Consider the following 27,123-nt stretch of genomic DNA (forward strand, 5'->3'; position numbering starts at 1 on the left):
TCAGATGGAAGGTACTAACTCTTCCCTTGAATCTGCTAGCCACAATAAGAATGTATGGATATTAGACAGTGGTGCTACTCACCACATTGTGTGCCATATGGATCTATTAACCAGTCCCAGGAAAGTCCACAACATGCATGTCAGACTACCCAATGGACAACAAGTTGCCATTTCATGCATTGGAAATGTTCATTTATCTGATGAGTTCACTCTGCACAATGCTTTATATATTCCTGGATTCTATTATAATTTGATTTCTGTGGGGGCTTTCATTAAGGGTTCCAATTGCACCATGAAGTTACATAATAACCAGTGCATAATACAGGATGCTGTCCATGGGAAGATGATTGGAAAAGCTGAACTTCAGAATGGGCTGTACTATTTGGTTTTTCCTGCTAGTTCCATTTCTGTACACACTGTTAGTTCAAGTATGAATAAATGTGCTTTGTGGCATGATAGATTAGGGCATGCTTCCTATTCTAAGCTACAATGTTTGAATAAGGTGGATCCCACAATTTACATGAATAAAGATCTGGTTTGTGAGTCTTGTCATTTTGCTAAGCAAAAGAGAATGCCTTTCTGTTCTAGTGACTCTATTTCCGCTGCCTGCTTTGACTTGTTACATATGGATATTTGGGGACCCTACAGAGTTGCTTCTCTTCAGGGGCATCAATACTTTCTTACTATACTAGATGATCATAGTAGGGCAGTATGGGTCTACTTGATGAAGAGAAAGTCTGAAACTAGAGATCTGATTAGAAGTTTCTGCAGTATGGTTGAGATCCAGTTTGAGTCACATGTTAAGTGCATTAGAACAGACAATGGATTAGAATTTGATATGGCTGAGTTCTTTAACCAAAAAGGGATACTTCATCAGACTTCCTGTACCTACACCCCACAACAAAATAGCAGGGTTGAAAGGAAGCATGGACATCTTTTGTCTACTGCTAGGGCACTGAGGTTTCAGGCCAACTTACCAGAATATTTTTGGGGAGAGTGTGTGTTACATGCAGCCTACATTATAAATAGACTGCCCTCTAATGCTATAAATAATCAGATACCGTATCAAGTCCTCCTCCATAAGACACCACAGTACCATCACTTGAAAATTTTTGGTTGCCTTGCTTATGCTGCCACCTTGGGTCCCAAGTCAAAATTTGATCCAAGAGCTAGAAAGTGTGTTTTTCTTGGATACACTAATGGTACTAAAGGTTACAAATTGTATGATCTTCATTCCAAGCATGTGTTTATGTCTAGAGATGTGTCCTTTTATGAGCACATCTTCCCCTTTCAGCTTGTTGATAATCCTGAGAAGAGCAAGTTTTCTGAGATCATCCTTCCTGCCCTGACTGACAACACAGTTTCTGATGAGCCACAAATCTGTTATCAGTCTGATAGAAGTCCTGAGCATACCTCTGAACAGAATCACAACCATCACCATTCTGAGCACACAGTTTCTGTTGAAGAATCAAACCATGCTCCACCTGAACAAACATTCAGTCCTTCTCCCCAAAGGCCACAACAACAACCTGCCAGAAAGTCCACTAGACATAAGCAGGTTCCTGTCTACTTGAAGGACTATGTTTGTCACACTTCTGGGGTAAGAACATCTCCTCATGATATCTCCACAGTTGTAGGCTATGATAAACTCTCTCCATCCTTTCAGTCCTTTATCATGAATGTGTCATGCACTACTGAACCTAAATCCTACAAGGAGGCAACAAAACATGAGTGTTGGAGAAAAGCTATGCAAGAAGAAATTGATGCTTTGCAAAAGAATCAGACTTGGATTCTAGTTGATCTGCCACCATCTAAGAAGCCTATTGGATGTAGATGGGTGTACAAAATCAAGCACAAGGCTGATGGAACCATTGACAGATACAAAGCAAGGCTTGTGGCTAAGGGATACACCCAAACTCTTGGCATTGACTATCTTGACACTTTTAGTCCAGTGGCCAAGATGACCACTATCAGGACTCTCTTAGCTATAGCAGCTGCAAAGGGTTGGCATCTTCATCAAATGGATGTGAATAATGCCTTCCTTAATGGGGATTTGGAAGAAGATGTGTACATGGAACTCCCTCTTGGAGTTGCAGGACAAAAGGATGGTCAAGTCTGTAAGTTAAACAAATCCTTGTATGGTCTAAAACAGGCTAGCAGACAATGGAACACCAAGTTATGTGTTGCTTTGCAGAAAATGGGGTTTAAGCAATCAGTTCCAGATAATTCCTTGTTTACCAAAGGTAAAGGCTCATCCTTTGTGGCACTATTGGTTTATGTTGATGACATAGTGGTGGCCAGCAGTGATTTGAATCTAATTAAACAAATCAAGGGGCAGCTTAATGACAGTTTTCAGATCAAGGATCTAGGATCCTTAAAATACTTTTTGGGTTTGGAGATAGCAAGGCAAAAGAAAGGAGTTGCAGTGTCACAAAGGAAGTATGCTCTTGAACTATTAGAGGAAACAGGTTTCAGTGACTCTAAACCTGTTTACAGCCCCACAGTTCCTTCTCATAAACTCAGCAAAAATGAGGGAGATCTACTTGATGACACTACTCCATACAGAAGGCTAGTTGGCAAGCTCTTGTATCTTACCATCACAAGACCTGACATCAGTTTTGCCACACAACAACTGGCTCAATTTCTAGACAGTCCCACTAATCTACATCTACAGGCAGCTCATAGGGTATTGAGATACATCAAGGGTGCCCCTGGACAAGGATTGTTCTTTCCAGCTTCATCTGACTTGCAGTTGAAGGCTTTCTCTGATGCAGATTGGGGAGCTTGTGTTGATTCCAAGAAGTCAGTAACAGGTTTCTGTGTTTTCCTGGGAGAGGCTTTGATTTCATGGAAATCTAAGAAGCAAGCCACCATTTCTAAGTCTTCTTCAGAGGCAGAATATAGAGCTCTGGCTTCTACTACATGTGAAGTGCAATGGTTGCTTTATTTGCTTGCTGAGTTTGGAGTGCACCCTGCCATTCCTACAGCTATCTACTGTGATAGTAAATCTGCCATAGCAATAACTGAGAATCCGGTGTTCCACGAGCGTACGAAGCACATTGAAATTGACTGCCATCTAGTCAGAGAGAAATCTCACAAAGGAGTTATCAAACTCTTCCATGTTAGCTCTGCAAATCAATTGGCAGACATCCTCACCAAGGCTCACTGTCCCAGCACCTTCTACAGCTATGTTTCCAAGCTTGGATTGCTCAACATATACAATCCAGCTTGAGGGGGGCTCTCAGGAGATAAGAATGACAGCTTAACATCAAGTGCAGCAACAGAATGAAGAAGACGCGCTTGGTAGACGTCTTTGGTAGACGCCTTTGGTAGACGCGTTTGATAGACGTCTTTGGTAGACACCTTTCGTAGACGCGCTTGGTAGACGTCTTTAGTAGACGCTTTTGGCAGTTATAACTGCTTCTTTCTTATCTCTGTACTCTGTATATAAGCTCATGTTGAGCTTCCTTTTTGGTAGTTAATCAATTCCCTTTTTTTCCTCTTTATCTTCAATCCTTCTGCTCCAACTTCACAACACTGATGACGCTTCAGGAATTTGTTGCAGCAAGCCATGATTTTCATTGCCATCTCTAATCTGTGCCTCTAAATCTTCAAGAGGCAAACGTGGTTGTGATTGCAGGAAATGTAGAGACAGTGTTTCCATAAGCCAAGTTACAGCAGCGTAAGCCATTTGCTTCTCTCTCTCTATCTCTCTCTGGAAGAGGAAGATCAAATTAATTAGGAAGAAATGAACGATTAGAATGTACAGACACTTTTGTTGTCAAAAGAAAATTGGAAAAGTAGAAGACAAACATACATTATTGTTTTAGACTTTTAGTAAAGCTGCATTAGTGGACAACTTTTGCATTATCATAATCCCTACCATATTTTGTATTTCTTTTATATGGAATTTACTTGTCCTACGCCTACTGGCTTCTGCAAAGTGGATTCAAGATGAGCAATAATGCAACAAGCCAACAACTATGGAAATGCCCTGTCCTCCTTTGTTCACCCCAAACAGATTAATTAGGGTCTCTTTCTAAAAAAATGGTCCCACTATCACAGTACTTTATAAAAAAATATTTTTTTATTAGTAAAATAATTTTACTAATAATAATAATAATAAATATTTAAAAGCCTAAAAAACAGTTTTGCAATTTGACACAGAATTGCAAATTTTGCAATTTTAAAATGTCAGAATTGCAATACTTGGGCAACATGGAACATTAACTGGAATAGACACTTAACGAATATTGGACAAAAATAGTCAAAACTCCTTTTATGCTTGGGTCTATGAGAAACATATTTCTCAAATGATTTTCACTGTAAAAATGAAACATATTTCTCAAACTCCTTGATAAATGAAAAGTTATTTTCTAATTCCTTTTAAAATGGCAAAGATATATTGAATTTACATAAAATGAATTTGGAAATGCTTGTCACGGAGAAGATGGTTTCATATTCCTACATCAAACACATCTGATTTCCCAAATGTGTTTCATGTCCTCTGTTTGCAAATTAAAACTTGTGTATCATGTACAAATAATTATGAGGCCCAAATGATTTTTATTTTTTTTTTTTTTTTAAAAAAAACAATTTAAACTAGTGAACTAGTGAGTTTGAGATTGTTGATTAATTTCAGTTTTTGTTAGTTTCTCAATCAGTTTTATTTATTTATTTATTTTTGTTTGCCTTTTTTGTGGGGGCTCGAGGGTTCATCGCAGCTGGCTCTTGATTTGAAGAATCAAAGGAAAATAAATAAAGTACAAATACGAAGATGTTTTCAAAGATGATATCTTAATAGGTATTTTTTGCATTTGTAATGGCATCTCCGCCCCTACTCACCAAATTGAGATGATCCCACCTTCTGATGCTTAGTGTCTCATGCTGACCCAAGTGCAAAAAATTATAAAAAACATTTTGGACTTCAAGATATATTCTCTAATTCAAAATCATTGTAAACAAATCTTTTGTACAAAGCTTAGGATCCAATCAAGATATATTCTCTAATTTAAGTTTCTATAAACAACTGACAAAATTTCTAATGAAAGAATTTGTTCAACACAAAAATTCCTTAATAGTGGCATTATTCAAGTTCTATAAACAACTGACAAAATTTCTAATGAAAGAATTTGTTCAAACACAAAAATTCCTTAGTAGTGGCATTATTCAAATTCTAAACGCCTCAGAGGAATCCCATGTAACAGACTTTAAATGAATAAATTCATTTTCATCTTTTCCCATGCAATGGCAGCAATGCAGCATCCCCGGCAGAGCTAGATCACCAGTATATAACCAGGGTCGGTCCTATCATTTTATAGGCCTGGGGCAGGATAAAAAAAATGGGCCCCGGTAAATATATATTTCATGCCTAAAATTTAAATTTAATAAGGAAAAAATTATTAATATCAATAACTTTAAATAAGATTAACAAGTTTTTAACAATTTTACATACACAATAATAATCATGAAAAAAATTCTAAGTGCTTTACTTAATGCAAAATAATAAATAACCGTATAAGAGCCTTCATAAATAAATAATATTATAATTTATAAAAATGAATAAATAATTTAAAATCGAGTAAACTTATAAACAATAACATTGTTATCTTAATAAATAATAAAATAATTATTATTAAAAATTTATAAAACAATAATTACAAACATATGTGAAGCTAAAAATCTTTTTTGACTAGGAGTAAGAAATTAAAATATTTCAAAACGCAATAAAAATGCAAAAAGATATGAAACATAAATATATAGATAAAATAGTTTGAACATAAAGCATATTATAAATCACACACCTTCTATATTATTTATATGATTTTTGTAAATACTTTTTTCTTTTAAATAGATAAATTTCAAACTTTTTTAGAATAATTTGAATACAATGACACATGATAGAAGCTTCTATATTATATTGGTTATATATTCATAAAAAGGTACGGAGTAAATTATCTTTTAATTTTTTTTATAATTCAATCTCAAAATATATCATATAACCCCCTCCGTCCTATTTTTACATGTCTTGTTTGATTAACATGAGTTGATTGAAATTTTTTTAATTCAATTTTTCATAATATGTTTAGTATAAGTATATAAAAATTTATAAATTTAAAAATTACATTAAAAATTTAATATAAAAAATTATATATTTAATATAAAATTTTTTCATAATATGTTTAGTATAAATATATGAAAATTTATATATTTAAAAACTACATTAAAAATACTACTCCCTATTAAACACAAAAAATTAATAAAAATAAATTTTTAAAATATAAACAAAAAGTAAAGTTGAGGAATTCTAAATTGCGAAGGGAAGGATTGGAACACCAGCCTTTGATTAAATGATGTTAAACTCAAGTATTTTACTAACCAAGCTAATTCACCTTACTATAAAACATATGTATATAAATTACTTATACTCAATACATATATACTATATATATAAGAGATAGGATGGGGCCCTCTCCAAGCATGGGCCCTGGGCAAGGGCCCAGCCTGCCCTTGCCCCAGGGCCGGCCCTGTATATAACCACATTCAAAATTTGTCATGTCTTCCAACAATTTCTCCAGGCTTTCCTCTATATATATTTCCAATAAGGGAGAGCAGCAATAAGCTTAATTCATCCATTTTTCTTTAATTTGAGACAAAAAATAAACAGATATATGTGCGCATACAACTAACATACCTACTGCAGCTATTCATTCATCACTGATCTGGAAACAATAAATTCAGTAAAAAGAAAAGGTGAACACAGTTAGATGGATAAGGAAATATGAGCAAACAGATGAGATAGATGATTATCCATTGCAAGCATCAGCCATCGAAAATTTAAGTAGCTAGCATGAAATGCATGCTAAATTGTCAAAGATAGATATATTAGAGGGATAGAAAGAGACCCTAATATTTTCAGAATGAACAAGGAGGCCTTCATTTCCATAGTTATTGCATTGCTCATCTTGAATCCACTTTGCAGAAGCCACAAGGGAATCCCAACAATAGCTTAACTTAATCAATAGTAGTGTGGTGATATCTGCAAAACCACCGAGGGATTTCTTCCAACCAATGGCACTCATTTATCTCTAAATATTTGAACATAGGGAAATGGTCACCCACAGCATTCCAATAGTCCACGGAACCCTCCATCAGACGTCTCCCACTTTAGGCCTCTGCAAGCATCTATCAATTTTAGAACCTCCAAATTAGGCAACATACTAATAAGCCTCAGGTTACTCCATTGCAGATTACACACTTCAATAAGCTGAGCTTCTTAAGATTTGACACTAAAAATAATACTAATCTTTTGGTTTAAATATTAGCTTGATGAGGATATTGTCCATACAACCCCTACAGAAAAACTAAAAAAGGAAAACAAATATTAAAAACAGAGCAAATCTAAGTCATTTATAATGCAAAAATCAAGCTAAGATTGCTTCATTTCAACCTTTAATTTGGTGAAGGGTATAAATGGAACTTGCTTAATTTGAAGACAACTTCTGAGTTCTGAAGCCCTTTTGCAATCACAGCCATTATATTCTTGATAAATATAAGACCACCTATGATGATGTTGTTATACATGTATGTGCTAACATTCATTGTTTTGGATATTGATTTTTTATTAAAATAAATATAATGAATAGATGTTTTATTCATTTTATTTTGACTTTGTTAATATTTGATTGGGAAAATTGTAAAAAATGTCCTTCTATAATATTTCAATTATCAATGTCATCCCTAAATTATGAGTGGTGTAAATGTTGCCCCTCAATTATCAAAATGGTGCACATATAGTCCCTCCCGTAACGGACATGTGGTTCCCCGTTAGTGTACGACATCGTTAAGTCGGAGTAAATATGTAATTTAGTTGTTTTTTCCCTCCCTCGATTCGAAGTACCAATGATGGACAGCAGTGGGGAACCACAGGTCCGTTACGGGAGGGGCTATATGTGCACCATTTTGATAATTGAGGGGCAACATTTACACCACTCATAATTCAGGGGTGACATTGATAATTGGCATATTATAGAGGGGCATTTTTTACAGTTTTCCCTATTTGATATTATTCCGTACAATCTTTTTAATTCTTCATTCTTAAAAGTTAAGCATATGAGTGACGAAGAATTAATAAATGAAATATTGTAAAAATGTTCCTAGTTATAGGAATTCTAATGTAGTTATAGGAATTCTAATTGGGCATTAAAATTCCGATAAAACTATCACATTGTCATTCTTATGGTGAGTCTCATGTCCTTCTGTATCATATTCTAAGAGTGGACATGTGGATGATTGTTAGAGAACAAGTCATTGAACAATGACTGACTACAACGTACCGCATGGTGTTTACCTACGTGTCATCGGTATGTTTATGCAATAGTCCTTTGACTTGAGACGACATGGTTGTCTCAGACATATGGCGGACTAGTTTTTGCCAGTATGCGTCTTTTGTTCCTTATTGGACTGTAAGTATACTTGGTGGCCTAGTTCAGTATTGTACGGAGACATGTGTGCGTTCAATAGAGGATCCACCGCCTTGAGGTAACAAGGATGTTCTAGTCTATTCAATAATCATACAACGAGGATCTCTGGCCAGAGTATAATGAAGTTAGACTTCAGGTTAAGAATATTGAATAGACATATTGACCAGGTTTATGGGTTTGACCAAGTTTGACCATGACCTTTACTTGGTTCAGAACAAGTGTTGTGTGGAAGGAATGTTGCATGATATTTGTAACGGAAAGGTCATTATAATATATTTAAATATATTCATTTTCAACTAGGTAGTCATGAAATACTGTTAGTAGTCACCCATGATTTACGAATTATTTAATAATGAGTTATTAAATATTACTCGTTGCTATTTTGTCTATGAACCTAGAAAGTCACACCTTAATGGTTCGTGGTAATGCTGAGAACATTAAATGAAATTGATAAAGAATCATCAATAATATTGAATTAATACATTAATAGCTGATTAATGAATTAAGTAGTTTTGAGCTTTTAAAGGCTAGTAGCTTTGGGCCCAAATCACACTATATAAATAGCCTTACCCTTGTAAGAAGTGAAAAAGGGGATTTTAGAAAGAAAATAGTTTTCACTTAAAATCTTTGGGAGTTCTCGCGTGCCTAAACGGGGGATAGAGCAGAGGTCATACAATTGGATGGTTTAGGATTTGCATATGTCAAAGCATGCTTCAAGGGTAAGATCATGCAACTCTCTCTTTTAATGTAGAATTTAGAAAAAGTGATTGATGTTTCCGCTACGTGTATGGAACCGTTGGTGTGGCGAGAGTTGGATCTTGATATTGCCATGGTAACTGATCATGGTAGATCAAAGAATAAAGAACATGTTTGAGCTGGTACAACAGCTCTCATCAAGAGCACCAATGATGGATTTAATTACCCGGGGTGGACCCGAATTATCAAATTCGGTTAAGAACGTAAATAGTAAAAGGATAGAACGATGTCGTTGCAAGGTTGCGGGGACCGTATATTGTATTAAATATCGCTAATAAGCTATTACAAGGCTTGATTAGGACAAGAGTAACGAAAGTAGTGAACGTGTCTTCATCATACAAAGGAGGGGCCTTTTATACAAGCTACGGACCTCCTAAGTCCTAACTATCCGCCTAAATCGAGGGGAGCGGTTGTACCCCGCTTTGATCGAGCCTGGTCCGAAGACCGGGCAACACGGCCGAGGCCTTGTGCCGAGGTTAGCTGCCGAGGCCGAGGCGGGCTCCTGAGGTCTCATGCTGAGCTCGGCTGCCGAGGCCTGCTGCTGAGGTGCTGATGTCGGCTGCCAAGGCCCCATGCTGAGGCGGTCCGGGTTGTGCGCATGGCTCAACCCCGTAGCCCTGGGTCTGCTTGGATCCCCTGGATTCCATCTTTTCGGGTCGGCCCAACTTCATTCGTAATATATCCATAAGTATATATACATAAATGATATATGTATTAAATGAAATGAAATAACCAGTGTGGTTGGTATGGGTGTTGTGTATTTTCGTCCCTTAAGAGAGGTTAGGAGTTCAAATTGAACCCACTCACGTATGGAAAAAATCAATCTGACCAGCATTTTGTCCCTTAATGGGTTGGCCTGGTGCGAACGGAGATTAGTCTGAGTATGGTATGAGTTTAAAGGTGCCTTAAAGTCCGCTCAGGACACCTTGTGGTCTGACCCAAAAAAATGAAATGAAATAAAATTTACAACATTTAATGTTAGATAGATATATAATAAACACTATCTATGAGTAGAAATTTTTGTACTCCATAGTTGAAAAAAAAATAGAGGAGTAAGGATAGGGACGGAGCGAGAAATTCGGTTGAGGGGGACGAAGAAGTAGGGACGAATTCAGAAAATTTTTTCAGTAAAAGCGAAACATTAAAACAAAAGAGATAATTTAAAAAAAAAATTACCTAAGAAATATAGTTGTAAATATTGTTGGATATGAGCGAAAAATAAAACACAACCAAACTTTATAAAAATATTCATAAAAAAATATAAAACATAATTAATTTGATAAAATAATTTGAATTGAAAACACATTATAAATTACACATCTCACTATTAATATAAAAGAATGTTATATATATATGTGTGTGTGTGTGTTAAATATTCGTACCCTTGACCTTTACTATTACCAAACATATGCTCTACTAACTAATCTAACTCATTTTTTGTTTACATTTAATATTTTTTATACTAATACTAAAACTTGTACTATATATACATACAAAGATTATATATATATATATATGGGGTGGGGGTGGTGTGGGGGGGGGGGGGGGGGGGCAGCTGCCCCCCTGCCCACCCTTTGGCTCCATCCCTGAGTAAGGATCAAATAGGTTACTCAATTGCACACCAAATTACAATTGGGTCATTAAATTTTAAAAAATGCAATTGAGTTATTAAACAACACATGCAATTCAACCAAAAATGACTTATTTAACTAGAAAGATGCTAGCATGACGGTTACCAAATTTAAAAATAATTTTAAATAAAATTATTAATTATTTTGTAAAAAAAAAACGACCGGCTTTGTCTCCCTGGCCATGGAGACAATGCCACCTTCGTCTCCACTGCCGGAGATGAAGGGGTTGGCTTTGTCCCCGCCCGTCTCCATAGCTAAGGAGTCGGCCTGAAACGAAGTTGGCCCCTTCGTCTCCAAGCCATAAAGACAAAGATGAAGTTGGCTTTGTCTCTATGGCCAGGAGATGAAGGTGGTTTCGTCTCCGACTGTCTCCATGGCCAGGTAGACGAAGTCGGTCCATTCGTCTCCACCGGACACGAATGGGCTTTTATTTAAAAAATTTTAGTTTTAATTTTGAATAACTATTTTATTTAATTTTTTTTTTTAAAATTGTAATGACCACGTCAACATGTTTCCAAGTAAACAGGTTGAAAGAGATTGTAGATCTTGAATGCAAGCTATATCCTATCGGTTCATACTAACTTTTAGGTTCAGTTATTAAACTGGACTAGCTCTAGGATCTACGCCAGAAATAATAAAGAACAAGAAACAGGAAATATAAATGGAACCAAACACCAAGAAATGTTCAAGCAGTTCAGAGCCGCACTCCTACGTCTGCGGGGCCACTCACATCAGCCCAATCCACTAGATGATCAACAAGGAGTACAAGGGAGAGTACATTAAACACTAAAGCATAAACTACTATAATACTCCAACACCTACTCCAGCGTAGCCTTAATCATCACGATGGACTAGACGTATAAGCCATCTTCAACACAACATGAACCAGTTGAGGAGCCTTCATCACACGACTATATTGATAGGAAAAAAAAAATCAGAGGAGGATTTGAGAAATATTTGATAAAGTTTAATTCTTCAATCTTCGAAAAATGCATTACTCAAAGTAGCATTTTATAGCGGTAAATTTAAAACCTCTTGGTCTGAAAAAGTGCAGCCTTCAAATTCTCAAATTAAGCTGCATCACCAGATTTAGAAGATAATGGAAATAGGGTCTTGACCAATTTGAATGCTTGAATGAGTTTCATCCTTCCTGGACTGGACTGTATCCTGACACCAGGGTCGGATTTTAGGCTGTGCAAGCTGGGCTATCGCACATGGCCCCCAATTTTAAAGGGGCCCCAAATTTTAGAGGTTTAATATTTAATTTTTACCTAGCTAGTTTCGAAATAAAAACTAAAAGTTTTCAATTGAATTTAAAAGGTTCTATGAAGAGATGGTAAAAATGTGTATTTATTGTATTTCAGCTTGGTGGTCAAAGGTTCAAAACTTGCATATATTGATTTTAAAAATTGTTATTTCGGTAGGGCCACATTTATTTATTAGAACAGGGCCACAAAAACTTAAAATACGGCCCTGACACTAATCCTGGCGGAGTGTGCTGATACAGAGACCGGACTAGATCCAAAGCCTAATAACAACTAGAATTTTGACAACTAATAATGCCAACTAAAATTGGGTTTTATGTGTAACATATTTTACACTCAGAGGTTATTTTGGATTGAATTGCACGAGTTTGTGTTATTTAGAGATGTAATTATATATATTTTTTTGAGTTCGATAGGCTAAATGCAGTTTAATTTGTAATTGAGGCCTATTATATTTAACCTTACTCCCAAAAAAAAAAAATACGTTGAGTACTAGCCACTCATTATACAACGGTACTATCCTTCAATTCCCTTCCCTTATCTTGAATTCCAGCTAACAAGATTTTAGCGTTGACTAACAAATTGTATCATATCTTTCTTTCGATCATGTCTTCTTAGTACTGCTCTGATTACCTTACCAGATCAGAGAGACCACACAAATGGCTTACGCTGCTGTAACTTCTCTAATGGAAACAATAGATTTACATTTCTTGCAATTACAGCCACGCTTGCCCCTTGAAGATTTAGAGGCACAGATGAGAGATGATGGCAATGAAAATCTGGGCTTGCTGCAACAAATTCTTGAGGATATGGCGATGAAAGATCAATTGATGATCAGAATCACTGACGTAAGAAGCACTAAAGCTTTAGCTTGGGATAGTGTACTCTTGAGTTCTCGGCTTAGAGAGTTGGGTGAAGTCAAACAAAAGATGGTCTCTCTCCATGAAAATCTTGGCTTGCTGCAAGACATTCTTCAGAAAACTGAGATTGCCAGTGGGAGGGCGATGAAAGATTTAGAGGCAGAGATGAGAGATGTATTGTTCAAAGCTGAAGAAAGGATTGAGATGGAGTTGACTACCATTTATCTAGCAAAGGATAATCTTCTTCATATAACAGCTTGCCTGCTCAGGCTTCATCAAATCTTAAATGAAGCAGGAAAACAGACTGATTACCATAGGAATGAGTTGATCAGGATACAAGCTGAATACAAGCTTGCAAAGGCTTCATCACAAAACCAAAGAATCCCTGATGTTTCACTTCTTGGTCGGATCCTACGAAGAGGACTACTGCTTGTGAAAGGAGGATTATCACACAAGAACATTATTGTGAGGAGCAAATTTTCTAGAAACTCTTCAAAGTTGGACAGTAGAATGGTCGGATGCCATGAGCTGCTCAACACGATATTGAATAAGCTCACGCACCAATCAACTAAGGGGAGACATGTTGTTTCTATTGTTGGCATGGGAGGAATAGGCAAGACCACTTTAGCCCAGAATATTTATACAGATCCAGCAATTACTTGTCATTTTTACATGCAAGCATGGGTTACGGTTTCCCAGGAGTATAACATCGAACAAATGCTCCGATGTCTTATTGGTTGTGTTATTGCAACAACATCAAGAGATGAACTGCATAAACAGAGCACTGACCAAGACCAATTAGCTGAACATCTACGTAAACTCTTGATGGAACAGAGATATTTGATAGTGATAGATGATATATGGAGCACAACTGCTTGGGATAGTTTGCAAAGATGCTTTCCAGATGATAATAATGGAAGTCGTATACTGTTGACTTCTCGGCTAAGAGAGGTAGCTGAATATGCGAGCTCAGGTAACTCTCCCCTTAACATGCCTTTCTTAGATGCCGATGAAAGTTGGAATCTCTACTGCAAAGTGTTTGGTAAAACTGAATTCCTTTTAGTGTTTGAGCAAATTGGTAGAGACATAGTGAAGAAATGTGAAGGATTACCTCTAGCTATTACTGTAATAGCTAGTCTTCTCTCCAAGACAGAGGAGGAGGAGGAAAAGTGGAAGAATGTTGCAAAAAGTGTAATTGGTGATTCTAATGATGCTTGTTCTAGAATACTATATCTTAGTTACAACCAATTACCACACCACTTAAAAGCTTGTTTTCTATATTTTGGAGTTTTTCGGGAAGATTATGAGATCCCTGTGAAGAAATTGGTTAGGTTGTGGGCGGCGGAGGGATTTTTGAGGGCAATGAAGCCTGTGAATATGGAGGAAGTGGCCATGGAATGCTTGCAAGATCTTGTTGATAGAAGTCTTGTTATAGTTAGCAAACAGAGCTATAATAGGGAAATGAAGAGAATAAGGATACATGATATGTTGCGAGACTTGTGCTTGAAAGAAGCTGGACATGAAAATCTCTTAAATGCCATTATTGCAGATAAAGAATTTTCATTTAATAAGAGGATGATATCACAACACCAGTTTTCAAAACCTTGTCGTTGGGTAAGTGCTAGACCAGTATTTCTCAACAATCAAATCAAGTTTAAGCGGTTTGAGAAATCACATTCCTTACACTTGGGCAGTTGTTACTCAATTACAGAAGTGACACATGTATTTTCACACATGAAACTACTAAGAGTAGTAGACATAGAAGGTGAACTTTTCGATGGAGGTATGCCACGAAATGTGTTTGCAAATCTTGTTCATTTGAGATACTTAGCTTTGTCCACATATAAGACTTTTAAGGTAAAGCTCTTTGAGCATTGGAATATGCAAAGTTTTATTGTTCGTGGGGATGGTGTTACATTGGATTCGTCTGAGTCATTTAGAATTTGGAAAATGCCACAATTAAGGAATTTTTGCATTGGACAAATTTCTTCATTAGAAACTCCGGTGGCTATTTACAAAAACTTAGAGAATATATCTTGATTGGATTATAAGTTATGTAAAAAGGATTTGTTTACCATGATTCCGAGTTTAAAAAAATTGGGAGTGGATGGTGGATACTATGAAATTAATCTAGATTGTTTTTATAATTTTGAGAACTTGAAGCAGCTTGAGAAACTAAGCATCAGAAGGTGTCAAAAACTTATCCGCGGTAGCATCCCATGGGCAATTAATTTTCTACCAAATATTAAGAAGCTCAACCTTTTGGAGTCTAATCTGTGGTGGAGTAGCTTGAGCCTTATTAGTATGTTGCCTAATCTGGAGGTTCTAAAATTGATAAATGCTTGCATAGGCAAAAAGTGGGAGCCATCTGATGGAGGGTTCCATAGATTGAAGAGGTTGGTAATTAAAATCTCAAGTCTCCAATATTGGAATGCTGTGAGTGACCATTTCCCTGTGCTCGAGTGTTTAGAGATAAGTAATTGCTATTGGTTGGAAGAAATCCCTCGTGATTTTGCCGATATTACCACACTAGTATTGATTCAGTTAAGCAAATGTAGGGATTCCCTTGTGGCTTCTGCAAAGTGGATTCAAGAAGAGCAAAACAACAACTATGGAAATGGTGCTCTCCTTGTTCATTCCGAAAATATTATGGTCTCTTTCTATCCCTCTGCTTTGATATATCTCGACTCTCATCATTTAACATGCACTTCATACTACTTGAATTTTTCATGGCTGTGGTTTCAATGGATAATCATCTATCTGATCTGTTTTCTCTCACTTCTATCTCATATTTCCATATCTATCTAACTGTGTTCTCCTTTTCTTTTTACTGAATAATAATTTATTGTTTCCAGAGAATTTGAATGTGCATAGCGGTGAGCTGAAATGGTCTCTGCGAGCAATATAATTCGTTCTCAGAAATCTGATGGATGGTGCTGCCATAATGCCATTACATGGGAAAAGAATTTTTATTTATTCAATTTAAATTCTCAATTTCTCATAAATCTGTTTTGTTTCTTAAGAGAAGTGAAGTTTGTTTGTACAGATTTTGCTGCTGGGAATTAATTAGTTTTGTAGACACAATGCAACGATGTTGAGAGTATGTATATCATGGCATGGCATTGGACAGTGCAGCGAGTAGCATTACCAATATTTCTTCATTTCTTCTTTCCATTACCCATTTTCTTATGTTCCCGTGCTACATAGAAAACAAGTTATGGACCGTATCCATAAGTACCCTAAAGCAATCAACCCCTAGAACAGTACAAAAGAAAACAGTATCGAGACAACCCCATCTAAGTTGGTTAAGCTGTAAACTTATAACCAATCAAATGGATTAATTGCTTGATCCAAGACCCGAGTATGTAGTGGCCACACTAACACATTGTTGGGAAAATTCCACTTCCTGTGACAATGAAAAACACAGACCCGACACAGTGCACAAATACGAGAGGATACAAAACAGCCAAAAATAAATATGAATATAAGGGACATAAGATTTACGTGGAAAACCCCAAATCGGGAAAAAACCACGGGACCACCACCAACCAAATAATCCACTATAATAAATCTTGGGTACAAAGTTTCAGGCTACCACACGAGCCAAACATCCACAAATCATCAAATACCACAATTCTAAGCCAAATACATTCTATCACGTTCACAGGCCTAAAAGGAATAATATCTCATACTCAAAGTATTCAATCACTACAAGAGATGAAAAGAATACAAATATTATGAGATTACTCAAAAATGATGCCTGGAACAAATAAGCTGACCTCCAAAATATTTGATGAAGAAAATACTCAAGAAGTTGGCAAATCTCACCACTCTTCTCCTCTCTCTGTCTGCCGAACAGAATAATGAAAGATGAAGCAAAAAGGTTCGCAGCACGCTAGCTATTGCTTCTTCCACTACCGAACATATATATATGGGAGAATGCATCCAAACAAAGGAAAGTTGTTTCCTTTTTCTCAACTTAGCCAAAAGAAATAAATTTGGTTTCCTTTTCACAAGATGCTGCCACCTCACCTTGTTTCCAATTCTCCATAAACATATATATTCCTTAATTCAATATTCCAAATTATATATTATATATAAATATATAATAGTAATAATAATTAGGGCTCAAGATGAGTGGAGGTCCAACAAAAAAAATAGTGGATACAAATTGGCTTGGTCCAAACATGAGCTATTTACCACATAGGATGGAAGCCCAACCCAACAAATCTCCCCCTCCCGACTATGTGGAAGATATCGCCATCCCGGCGATAGAGCAACAATCCTCAAACTTCCCTCTTGGCAAAGCTTTAGTCATCATGTCAGACCCATTATCATCAGTATGAATCTTTTCAAGTTCAAGCATCTTGCACTCCAAGATATCTCTAATCCAATGATATCTTGTGTCAATATGTTTTGACCTGTAATGGAACGTGGAGTTCTTTGCAAGATGAACTGCACTTTAACTATCACAATAGAGCACATACCTGTCTTGAACAAACCCGAGCTCCTGAACAAACTTTTTCATCCATAGCATTTCTTTACTGGCCTCAACAGATGCTATGAACTCAGCTTCAGTGATAGACAAAGCAACACACTTTTGCAATCTTGATTGCCATGAAACTGCTCCCCCTGCATAGGTAATTAGATAACCTAAAGTAGATTTCCTGGTGTCAATGTCCCCAGCCATATCTGAATCAGTGTACCCAGCAAGAATAGGTTTCTCTGTACCAAAACACAAACTCAGACTTGAAGTACCCCGAAGATATCTCAGAACCCACTTCACAGCATCCCAATGTTCTCTCCCTGAATTTGAGAGAAATCTGCTAACAACACCCACTGCATGAGCAATATCTGGTCTCGTACATACCATGGCATACATCGAACTACCAACAGCTGAAGAATAGGGAACTCTTTGCATTTCTTCATTCTCTTTCTCACTAGAGGCACATTGCTTCTTACTTAACTTGAAATGCATACCAAGAGGTGTATTCACTGGCTTAGCTTTATCCATACTAAATCTCTCAAGTACTTTCTCTATATACTTCTCTTGAGATAACCACAACTTCTTGTTTTGCCTGTCACGAATGATCTTCATCCCAAGAATTTGCTTTGCTAGTCCCATGTCCTTCATAGAAAATGACTTACTCAACTCCTGTTTCAACTGTTGAATTCTTGAAACATTGCGACCAACAATCAACATATCATCAACATAAAGCAACAATATAACAAAGTCATCATCAGAGAATCTGTTTACAAAAGCACAGTGGTCTGAAGAAGTCTTCTTATACCCATGCTTACTCATAACGGAAGTAAACTTTTTATACCACTGCCTCGGAGCTTGCTTCAATCCATACAAACTCTTCTTTAACCTGCAAACATAATCCTCTTTCCCTTTGACTTTGAATCCCTCAGGTTGCTCCATATATATCTCCTCATCTAAATCACCGTGGAGAAAAGCTGTCTTCACATCCATCTGCTCAATTTCTAAATCCAAACGAGCTGCTAGACCCAACACAACTCTAATGGATGAAAATTTCACAACAGGAGAGAAAATTTCATCAAAATCAATACCTTTCTTCTGGCTAAAACCTTTCACCACCAGTCGAGCTTTGAATCGTGGAACTGATGTGCCCTCTTCATGTTTCAATCTGTAGACCCACCTGTTCTTCAAAGCTTTCCTGTTCTTTGGTGCCCTTACCAACTCAAAGGTATCATTTGCATATAGGGAATTCATCTCATCCTGCATAGCCTCAAACCATTGTCTCTTTTGCTCACTCTCCATAGCTTCTTCATAGAACTCAGGTTCTCCCCCATCGGTCAATAGCACATACTGACTGGAAGAGTAACGAGTAGATGGTCTCCGTTCCCTGTTAGACCTTCTAAGAGGATCAACTGGAACCTGCGAAGGAACTTCTTGTTCCTGGTGCACAACATCATCAACATGACCATCCACATCAGTTGTATCATCCTAATTGTCTGGTACAAGATCACCGTTCTGGCCATTCTCTTGAACCTCATCAGCATCATGTGTATCTTTGCTATAAACTGGCTCACATTCAACCAAACTTTCGCTGTCTTGAGATTCTGGCTTTCTCACATTGTCAACATCTTCAATGGTTTGATCTTCAAAGAACACTACATCACGGCTTCTCACAAGCTTCTTCTCAACTGGATCATACAGCTTGTAGCCAAATTCATCAAGACCATAACCAATGAAAATGCACTGTCTAGTCTTCAAATCCAACTTAGATCTTTCATCTCTTGGGACATGCACAAATGCCTTACAACCGAAGACTCTGAGGTGATTATAAGAAACTTCCTTTCCACACCAAACCTTATCAGGAACTTCATTATTCAAAGCAATAACGGGAGATAAGTTGATAACATGAACAGCTGTGGAAACTGCCTCTGCCCAAAAAGAACTAGGCAACTTTGCGTCATCAAGCATACATCTGACTCTCTCCATAATTGTCCGATTCATCCTCTCTGCTAAGCCATTTAATTGAGGATTTTTAGGAGGAGTTTTCTGATGTCTAATACCGTGCATTCTGCAATACTCATCAAATGGGCCATGGTACTCACCGCCATTATCAGTACGGATGAACTTCAATTTCTTCCCTGTCTGTCTCTCAACAAGGGCATGAAACTCTTTAAACACACCAAGCACATCACTTTTGTGCTTCAAAGTGTAAACCCAGAGTTTCCTAGAATAATCATCAATGAAGGTCACAAAGTAAGATGCACCTCCAAGTGATCTAACCTTCATTGGTCCACACACATCAGAATGTATCAACTCAAGAGGCTCCGGCTTCTTCGAAGGAGAATTGCTCATAAAAGAAACTCTTTTCTGTTTCCCTGCCAGGCAATGAACACATCTGTCCAATCTAGCTTCCTTTACTCCTGAAAGCTTCTTCTTCTTGGCAAGGTAATCAATCCCCTTCACACTCATGTGGCCAAGTCGTTTATGCCACAATTCTGATGCACATTCTTTTGCTGCCACATTCACTGAATCACCAGAAACAGAGCTTTGTAAAGAGTACAAGTTAGAAGACTTGTTACCTCGTGCAATAACCAGCGAGCCTTTAGTGATTTTCCAATGTCCATCACCAAAGAAACAACAAAAACCATCATCATCGAGTTTTCCTGTAGAAATGAGATTCAGTCTGATACCCGGTGCATGCTTTACATTTTTAAGTTCCAGCTTTGTGCCATTGCTGGTCTCAAGACAAACTGTACCGGTACCAATCACCTTCACCTGACCATCATCACCCATTCTTAGCTCTCCAAAGTCACCTGGAGTATATGAAGTAAAGAATTCCTTCCTTGGTGTAACATGGTAAGATGCGCCTGAATCTACAATCCAAGTTGTCTCATGGCATGCAACGTTGACGGCGTTCTCATCACAAGCAAGAAGCAAATTTGCTCTAACTATTGCAACCTGGTTCTCTATGTGATCATCTTTCTTGTCTTGCTTCTGTTCCCTTTTCAACTTGAAGCAATTTTTCTTGATGTGACCCTTCTTGCCACAATGATAACATTCAACATCCTTAGCTTGTGCCATGACCTTGACTTACTTCTGCTTTTATCTCTACCCTTCTGACCCATTTGTTTGTTTCTCCCCCTATCATTTGTAACCAAAATATCTGACTGAGAAGTGGAGGTGTCTTGAGATCTTCTTCTTGACTCTTCATTCAAGATACCACTCTTGACATACTCCATGGTCACAACACCGTTGGGAGCAGAATTGGTCAAAGAAACCCGAATTGTTTCCCAAGAATCAGGTAGAGTGTTAAGCAACCAGAGACCAAGTACCTCATCCTCAAATTTAATGCCCATGCTAGACAACTGATCAAGAACACCCTGAAAATCATTGACATGATCATTGATCAATGTACCTTCCCTGAATCTTAGATTCATCAATTGTTTTAGCAAAAACAATTTGTTATTGCCCGTCTTAGAAGCATACAGGGTCTCAAGTTTATCCCACAGGCTTCTGGCATGTGTCTCGTTGATAATGTGATTCATAACATTATCTTCAACATATTGGCGAATATAACCACAAACTTGTTGGTGTTCAAAGTCCCACTCTTCGTCTGACATGCTTTCTGGCTTTGCAGTTGCAAACACAGGTAGATGTAATTTCTTCACAAACAGAAGATCCTTCATCTTGGCCTTCCAAATGTGATAATTTCTACCATTCAATCGTACCATATTACTCATATTTGTCTCCATGTCAAATGTACCCAATCAACAACCAGGGCTCTGATACCACTTTGTTGGGAAAATCCCACTTCCTGTGACAATGAAAAACACAGACCCGACACAGTGCACAAATACGAGAGGATACAAAACAGCCAAAAATAAATATGAATACAAGGGACACAAGATTTACGTGAAAAACCCCAAATCGGAAAAAAACCACGGGACCACCACCAACCAAATAATCCACTATAATAAATCTTGGGTACAAAGTTTCAGGCTACCACACGAGCCAAACATCCACAAATCATCAAATACCACAATTCTAGGCCAAATACATTCTATCACGTTCACAGGCCTAAAAGGAATAATATCTCATACTAAAAGTATTCAATCACTACAAGAGATGAAAAGAATACAAATATTATGAGATTACCCACAAATGATGCCTGGAACAAATAAGTTGACCTCCAAAATATTTGATGAAGAAAATACCCAAGAAGTTGGCAAACCTCACCACTCTTCTCCTCTCTCTGTCTGCCGAACAGAATAATGAAAGATGAAGCAAAAAGGTTCGCAGCACGCTAGCTATTGCTTCTTCCACTACCGAACATATATATATGGGAGAATGCATCCAAACAAAGGAAAGTTGTTTCCTTTTTCTCAACTTAACCAAAAGAAATAAATTTGGTTTCCTTTTCACAAGATGCTGCCACCTCACCTTGTTTCCAATTCTCCATAAACATATATATTCCTTAATTCAATATTCCTAATTATATATTATATATAAATATATAATAGTAATAATAATTAGGGCTCAAGATGAGTGAAGGTCCAACAAAAAAAATAGTGGATACAAATTGACTTGGTCTAAACATGAGCTATTTACCACATAGGAGGGAAGCCCAACCATTAATTACTTGATCCAAGACCCGAGTATGTAGTGGCCACACTAACACATATACGTATAGGTACTAGCAGTGGTATGGAGAAATTCATTGGATCAAATGGATTAATTGTTTCATCCAACACTAGTAGAGAATTGGACAAAAAATGCAACAATAATGAAGGCTTCTTTGGTTACAACTAAAGAAGCCCAAAGTAAGGGAAAAAATGCGGTCGCAATAATGTAAATATTTAAACAACTTTATGCATCTTTACTATATTAGTAAAATTTTGTATTTTTATATATTTTCATTTTAAACGAAGACTACGTGTCTTTACCTTTATGGTAATGACACATATGTTACGCGTATTTTTGTTTTTTGTATATGAAGACAATATGTATCTTTACTACCTTAGCTTTATGGTAATGACGTGCACACTTTTTTCTTTTTCAATTATGATATTATACACCTCTTTACTACTTAACTAAAGAACCGCATTCTATGTATGTGTAATAAAATTTCCAAAACAAATCTTAGTATATGTATCTTTACTATATAGTAAAGACACGTATTGTTATTTTGTTTTTCAATTTATATTACTTTACACTTCATTACTACCTATGAAAAGAAATGTATTGTATGTGTATTAAAATACATTACTTGACTTGTTAGCAAAGACTTGTATAGTCTATAGTCTATGTATAAATAGAAACAATGAAGAATACTTTCTAAGTGTTTTGTATGTTCTTCTTTAAGCTTAGCTTCTTCTTCTACCTTCTTAGCTTTTTTTTTTTTTTTTTTTTTTTTTTTTTTTTTTTTTTTAAAATTTATCTAGCTTCCTATGACATGATGAGCGAGTAACGGCTTCTAATATGCGACGAAGACGGTGACGGCTTCGATCTGTTTGTGAGCTTCCGGCGGCAGACTGCACGTATGTAATACAACAGCAACGTCGGTTTGTATGTGTCTAATTTAAGCTTCCGACGACAGTAGTGGCACAACGTTGTCTTCCTTCTTAATTGCTAGCAATGGTCGACTCCTACAAATGTAATACTAATCAGGAATAAATTGTTTATTACTTATAAGGAAAGCGTAATACTGTTGAGCAAAATAATGTAATAGTAAAAGTATTACTTATTTCATCAAAAGTATTCTATTTTCCCTTATACTTTTGATGAAAAAAAGTAATGCTTTTACATCAAAATGTAAAAATATTACATTTTCTCATATAAGTAACAAAACTTTTATTCATGATTTAGTATTATATTTACTAGTATAAATATTACATTTTATCTTGACCAAATCTCAGCTTTACATATGAAAAAAATCAGACGAATCATATCAAATTTAAATAATAATAATAATAATAATAATAATAATAATAATAATAATAATAATAAGCACTAGTATTTTCCTAATTATTATGACAAACTTTACTATGCAAACTTAAACATTAAAATATGCAATTTTCAGACTTTTTCAACTTTGCATTGCACGTTTTTGGAGTGTTTAGTGGCCTAATTGCACTTTTTTTTTTTTTTTTTTCCGTTCAGTGGCCTAATTGCATTTTCAGGTTACGTTCAGTGGCCAATTTGAACCTTATTCCTTGTTTTTATTCTTTTGTTCACATTGGTGTTTTGGATGTCTATATTTTAGAATCAAGTGTCTTGATTTTGTGTTTTTGTATTTTTAAAATCTTTATTCCTATTATAGGATCATGCATAACCAAACAACATTATTGATAATCATTCTCATTCCACCCTACTACCAAACGTGCAAAATACTTTCACTAAAACCCATTACCATTACAAGTGGCAAGCTGTCGTAGGCTCCCAAATTAAAACCTCACAAACATAGTAGCGGGAGTAAGGGTCGATCTCACGATGAGTAACTAGTTTAATATATGTGCTCAAATTAAATGAAAGGGAGTTTGATTGTCAAAGTAAGTAAATGAATGAAGCGATGAAAACAATATATTAAAAACACTTATAATAGAAAACCTTAGTTAGTAAAGATCCACCACCGGAATTTAGCACTGATCATTGATTCAAAAGGTAATTAATATGCAATTATTTCATTTCTGTTTTCCTTTAGTTACGTTGTAGATAAATAAAGCACATGGGGTTTAATTACCCCTAAGTATTAAATAATCTAAGACAAACGCTAGAGATTTAATTTAATACCAGCAATATGAACTAGGAAAATCGACAAACTAAATAACACAAACACAAGCGGTTGCATTTAATTTTGAAAAAAATTCTACCTAAGACCAATTATCACTAATGCCGTCAATAATTAACCTCAGTTGCTACTGAATATTAGAATAATTTGTAGCCCAACATTAACTAATATAGCAAATAATTATATCAAATAATTTAGAAGAATATTAAATATTCAAATGCAAAAAAATTATATAACAAAATAAATAAATAATCTCACAGCATAATCAATTCTGGAGCTTCAATTTACTAAACCAAGCTAAAGAAAATTAGACACGCAAAGACATTGATAACAACTTTAAAGAAACAAAGAGATAGTCAAGAGGGGGAAGAATGAACGTCCCTTCAATGCTACTGTCAACATCTATTTATACTATTTTCAGAATATTTTCAACCACTTATTTTCCTATTCTTGCGTTGTGGGAATAGGTCTTCGCTGCTGCTAGCGCAAGAATCGGTCGACGAAAGTCCTTTTCCCATGCTTTGCCGCACGTTCTGCACAAAGGACTAAACAAACACATTATTTTCTTTTAATTCCATTTAGTTTCTTTAGAATTGGGCTAATCTACTAAAGGACTTAGAATAAAATTATATTAAATAAACTTAAAGAATTTGGTTAAAAGCTTGTTGGCTAAAAAAACACATTATTAACTAATTAATTATTAAACTATAAAAAGAAGTAATTATTATATAATAGGAAATAATTAATAACAATATATTATAAAGATGTACATAAAATAAGAGTGTAAAATATGTCTATCAACAAGTATTTGATACCAATTTTAATTCTGATTCGCATGTGCGTATCAAACACACCCTAAATTAAGTTAAAAATTGGTGAACAAACAGCAGGGTAGATAGGTACGGAAATATATAGCGAAAAATGAGATCTAAGTGAGAGAAAACAGATGACTATTCCTTACAGATAAACAAGTAGAATGAGATGTGAAAATGTGAGAGATATATAGAGGGAGTGAGAGAGACCTTAATATTTTCGGAACGAACAAGGAGGGCATCATTTCCATAGTTGCTTTGCTCTTCTTGAATCCACTTTGCAGAAGCCACAAGGGAATCCCAACATTTGCTTAACTGAATCAATACTAGTGTGGTGATATCGGCAAAACCACGAGGGATTTCTTTCAACCGATAGCATTCACTTATCTCTAAATATTCGAGCATAGGGAAATGGTCACCCACAGCATTCCAACATTGGAAATCTATTTTTTTTAATTACCAATCTCTTCAATCGATGGAACCCTCCATCAGATGTCTCCCACTTTGGGCCTTTACAAGCATCTATCAGTTTTAGAACCTCCAGATTAGGCAACATACTAATAACGCTCAGCTCACTCCATTGCAGATTAGACTTCAACAAGCTAAGATTCTTAAGATTTGGTAAACTTGTTGCCTATGGGATGCTACACATAACTAGGTTGACACTCATCCACCTTCTAATGCTTAGTTTCTCAAGCTGCTCCAAGTGCACGAAATTATAGAAACAATCTCGACAATTAACATCGTATCCAACATCAACCCCCAATATTTTTAAATTCGGAATCATTGTAAACAAATCCTTTGTACATAAATTAAAATCCAACCAATATAAATTCTCTAAGTTTCTATAAACAATCGACGGAGTTTCTAATGAACAAATTGTTTCAAAGCAAAAATTCCTTAATAGTGGCATTTTCCAAATCCCAGATGGCTCAGAGGAATACAATATAACACCATCCCCACTAAAAAACAAAGTTTGCTTATTATACCAATGCTCAAAGAGCTTTTCATCAAAAGTGCCCCTTGCATATAAAGCTAAGTATCTCAAATGAACAAGATTTGCAAGCCCATTTTGCTCTATAACTCCAACGAACCAAAATCTATTTTCTCATGTCTAGTACTCTACTTAATAGTTTCAAGTGTGAAGATAGACGTATCGTATCTACACACGAAAAATAGTAAAGACGAGTTAAGTAAAAGGAATGAGGTTGGTGAAAGCACTCATCTTCGGACGTAAAAGAACATGATGTATGACTTATCCAACGACAAGGTTTTTTAGCTCTATTGACATTCAAGAGGTTTTCAAGACTAGCTTCTCTCAAGCACAAATCTAGAACAAGATCATGGATCCTTATCCTCTTCATTTCCCCATTGTAGCTATGTTTGCTAACTAGAACAAGACTTCTATCAACAAGATCTTGCAAGCATTCCATAGCCACTTTCTCCAAATTCACATGCTTCACAATGTTCAAAAATCCATCCCCTGCCCACAGCCTAACCAACTTCTTCACAGAGATCTCATAGTCTTCTTCAAAAATTCCAAAATATAGAAAACATGCTTTTAAGTGGTGTGGTAATTGAATGTAACTCAAATATAGTATTTTGGAACATGCATCACTAGAATCACCCATTACACTTTTTGCAACATTCTTCCACTTTTCCTCCTCTTCTATCTTGGAGAGAAGACTAGCTACTATAGTAATAGTTAGAGGTAATCATTTACATTTCTTCACTATCTCTCTACCAATTTGCTCAAACACAAGAAGGAATTCAGTTTTACCAAAGACTTTGCAATAGAGATTCCAACTTTCATCGGCATCTAAGAAAGGAATGTTAAGAGGAGAGTTACCTGAACTAGCATATTCAACCACCCCTCTGAGTCGAGAAGTCAATAGTATACGACTTCCATTATTATCATCTGGAAAACATCTTTGCACACTATCCCAAGCAGTAGTGCTCCATATATCATCAATCACTATCAAATATCTATGTTCCATCAAGTGTTTACGCAGGCTATCAGCTAACTAGTCTTGGCCACCATCTCTT

General features: G+C 36.1%; 2 protein-coding genes across 4 annotated transcripts in view; one reads left to right on the forward strand and one right to left on the reverse strand.

Moving 5' to 3' along the window:
- LOC109150859 (putative late blight resistance protein homolog R1B-16) overlaps window positions 1–3,859 on the reverse strand; it is a 123,243-nt gene extending 119,384 nt beyond the window's left edge. Inside the window, exon 1 of the mRNA XM_019298833.1 lies at window positions 3,548–3,859. Coding sequence (XP_019154378.1) covers window positions 3,548–3,691 — 144 coding nt within the window. The 5' untranslated portion in view covers window positions 3,692–3,859. The remainder of the gene's footprint in view (window positions 1–3,547) is intronic.
- Window positions 3,860–12,691: 8,832 nt separating this feature from the next.
- LOC109150861 (putative late blight resistance protein homolog R1B-17) lies at window positions 12,692–16,126 on the forward strand. Of its 3 annotated transcripts, XM_019298836.1 has the most exons (3): window positions 12,692–14,609; window positions 15,554–15,647; window positions 15,851–16,125. In XM_019298836.1, exons 1-3 carry the CDS (start codon window positions 12,795–12,797, stop codon window positions 15,901–15,903), a joined length of 1,962 nt encoding a protein of 653 aa, XP_019154381.1. In that variant the 5' UTR covers window positions 12,692–12,794; the 3' UTR covers window positions 15,904–16,125. The 3 variants fall into 3 exon arrangements, with proteins under 3 accessions (XP_019154381.1, XP_019154380.1, XP_019154382.1); XM_019298835.1 differs by having other exon boundaries at window positions 15,554–16,126; XM_019298837.1 differs by lacking the exon at window positions 15,851–16,125 and having other exon boundaries at window positions 15,346–15,656.
- The last annotated feature ends 10,997 nt before the right edge of the window (window positions 16,127–27,123 follow it).

This window comes from Ipomoea nil, unplaced genomic scaffold (genome assembly GCF_001879475.1).
Source record: "Ipomoea nil cultivar Tokyo-kokei standard unplaced genomic scaffold, Asagao_1.1 scaffold2280, whole genome shotgun sequence".
Lineage (NCBI taxonomy): Eukaryota > Viridiplantae > Streptophyta > Magnoliopsida > Solanales > Convolvulaceae > Ipomoea > Ipomoea nil.

Excerpts from the sequence above, each read along its gene's own strand:
- LOC109150861 (XM_019298835.1), top strand. The coding sequence starts at position 12,795 with ATGGCTTACGCTGCTGTAACTTCTCTAATGGAAACAATAGATTTACAT. Across the intron at positions 14,610-15,553 it reads TTTCAAAACCTTGTCGTTGG|GGATTCCCTTGTGGCTTCTG; the intron begins GTAAGTGCTAGA and ends AAGCAAATGTAG.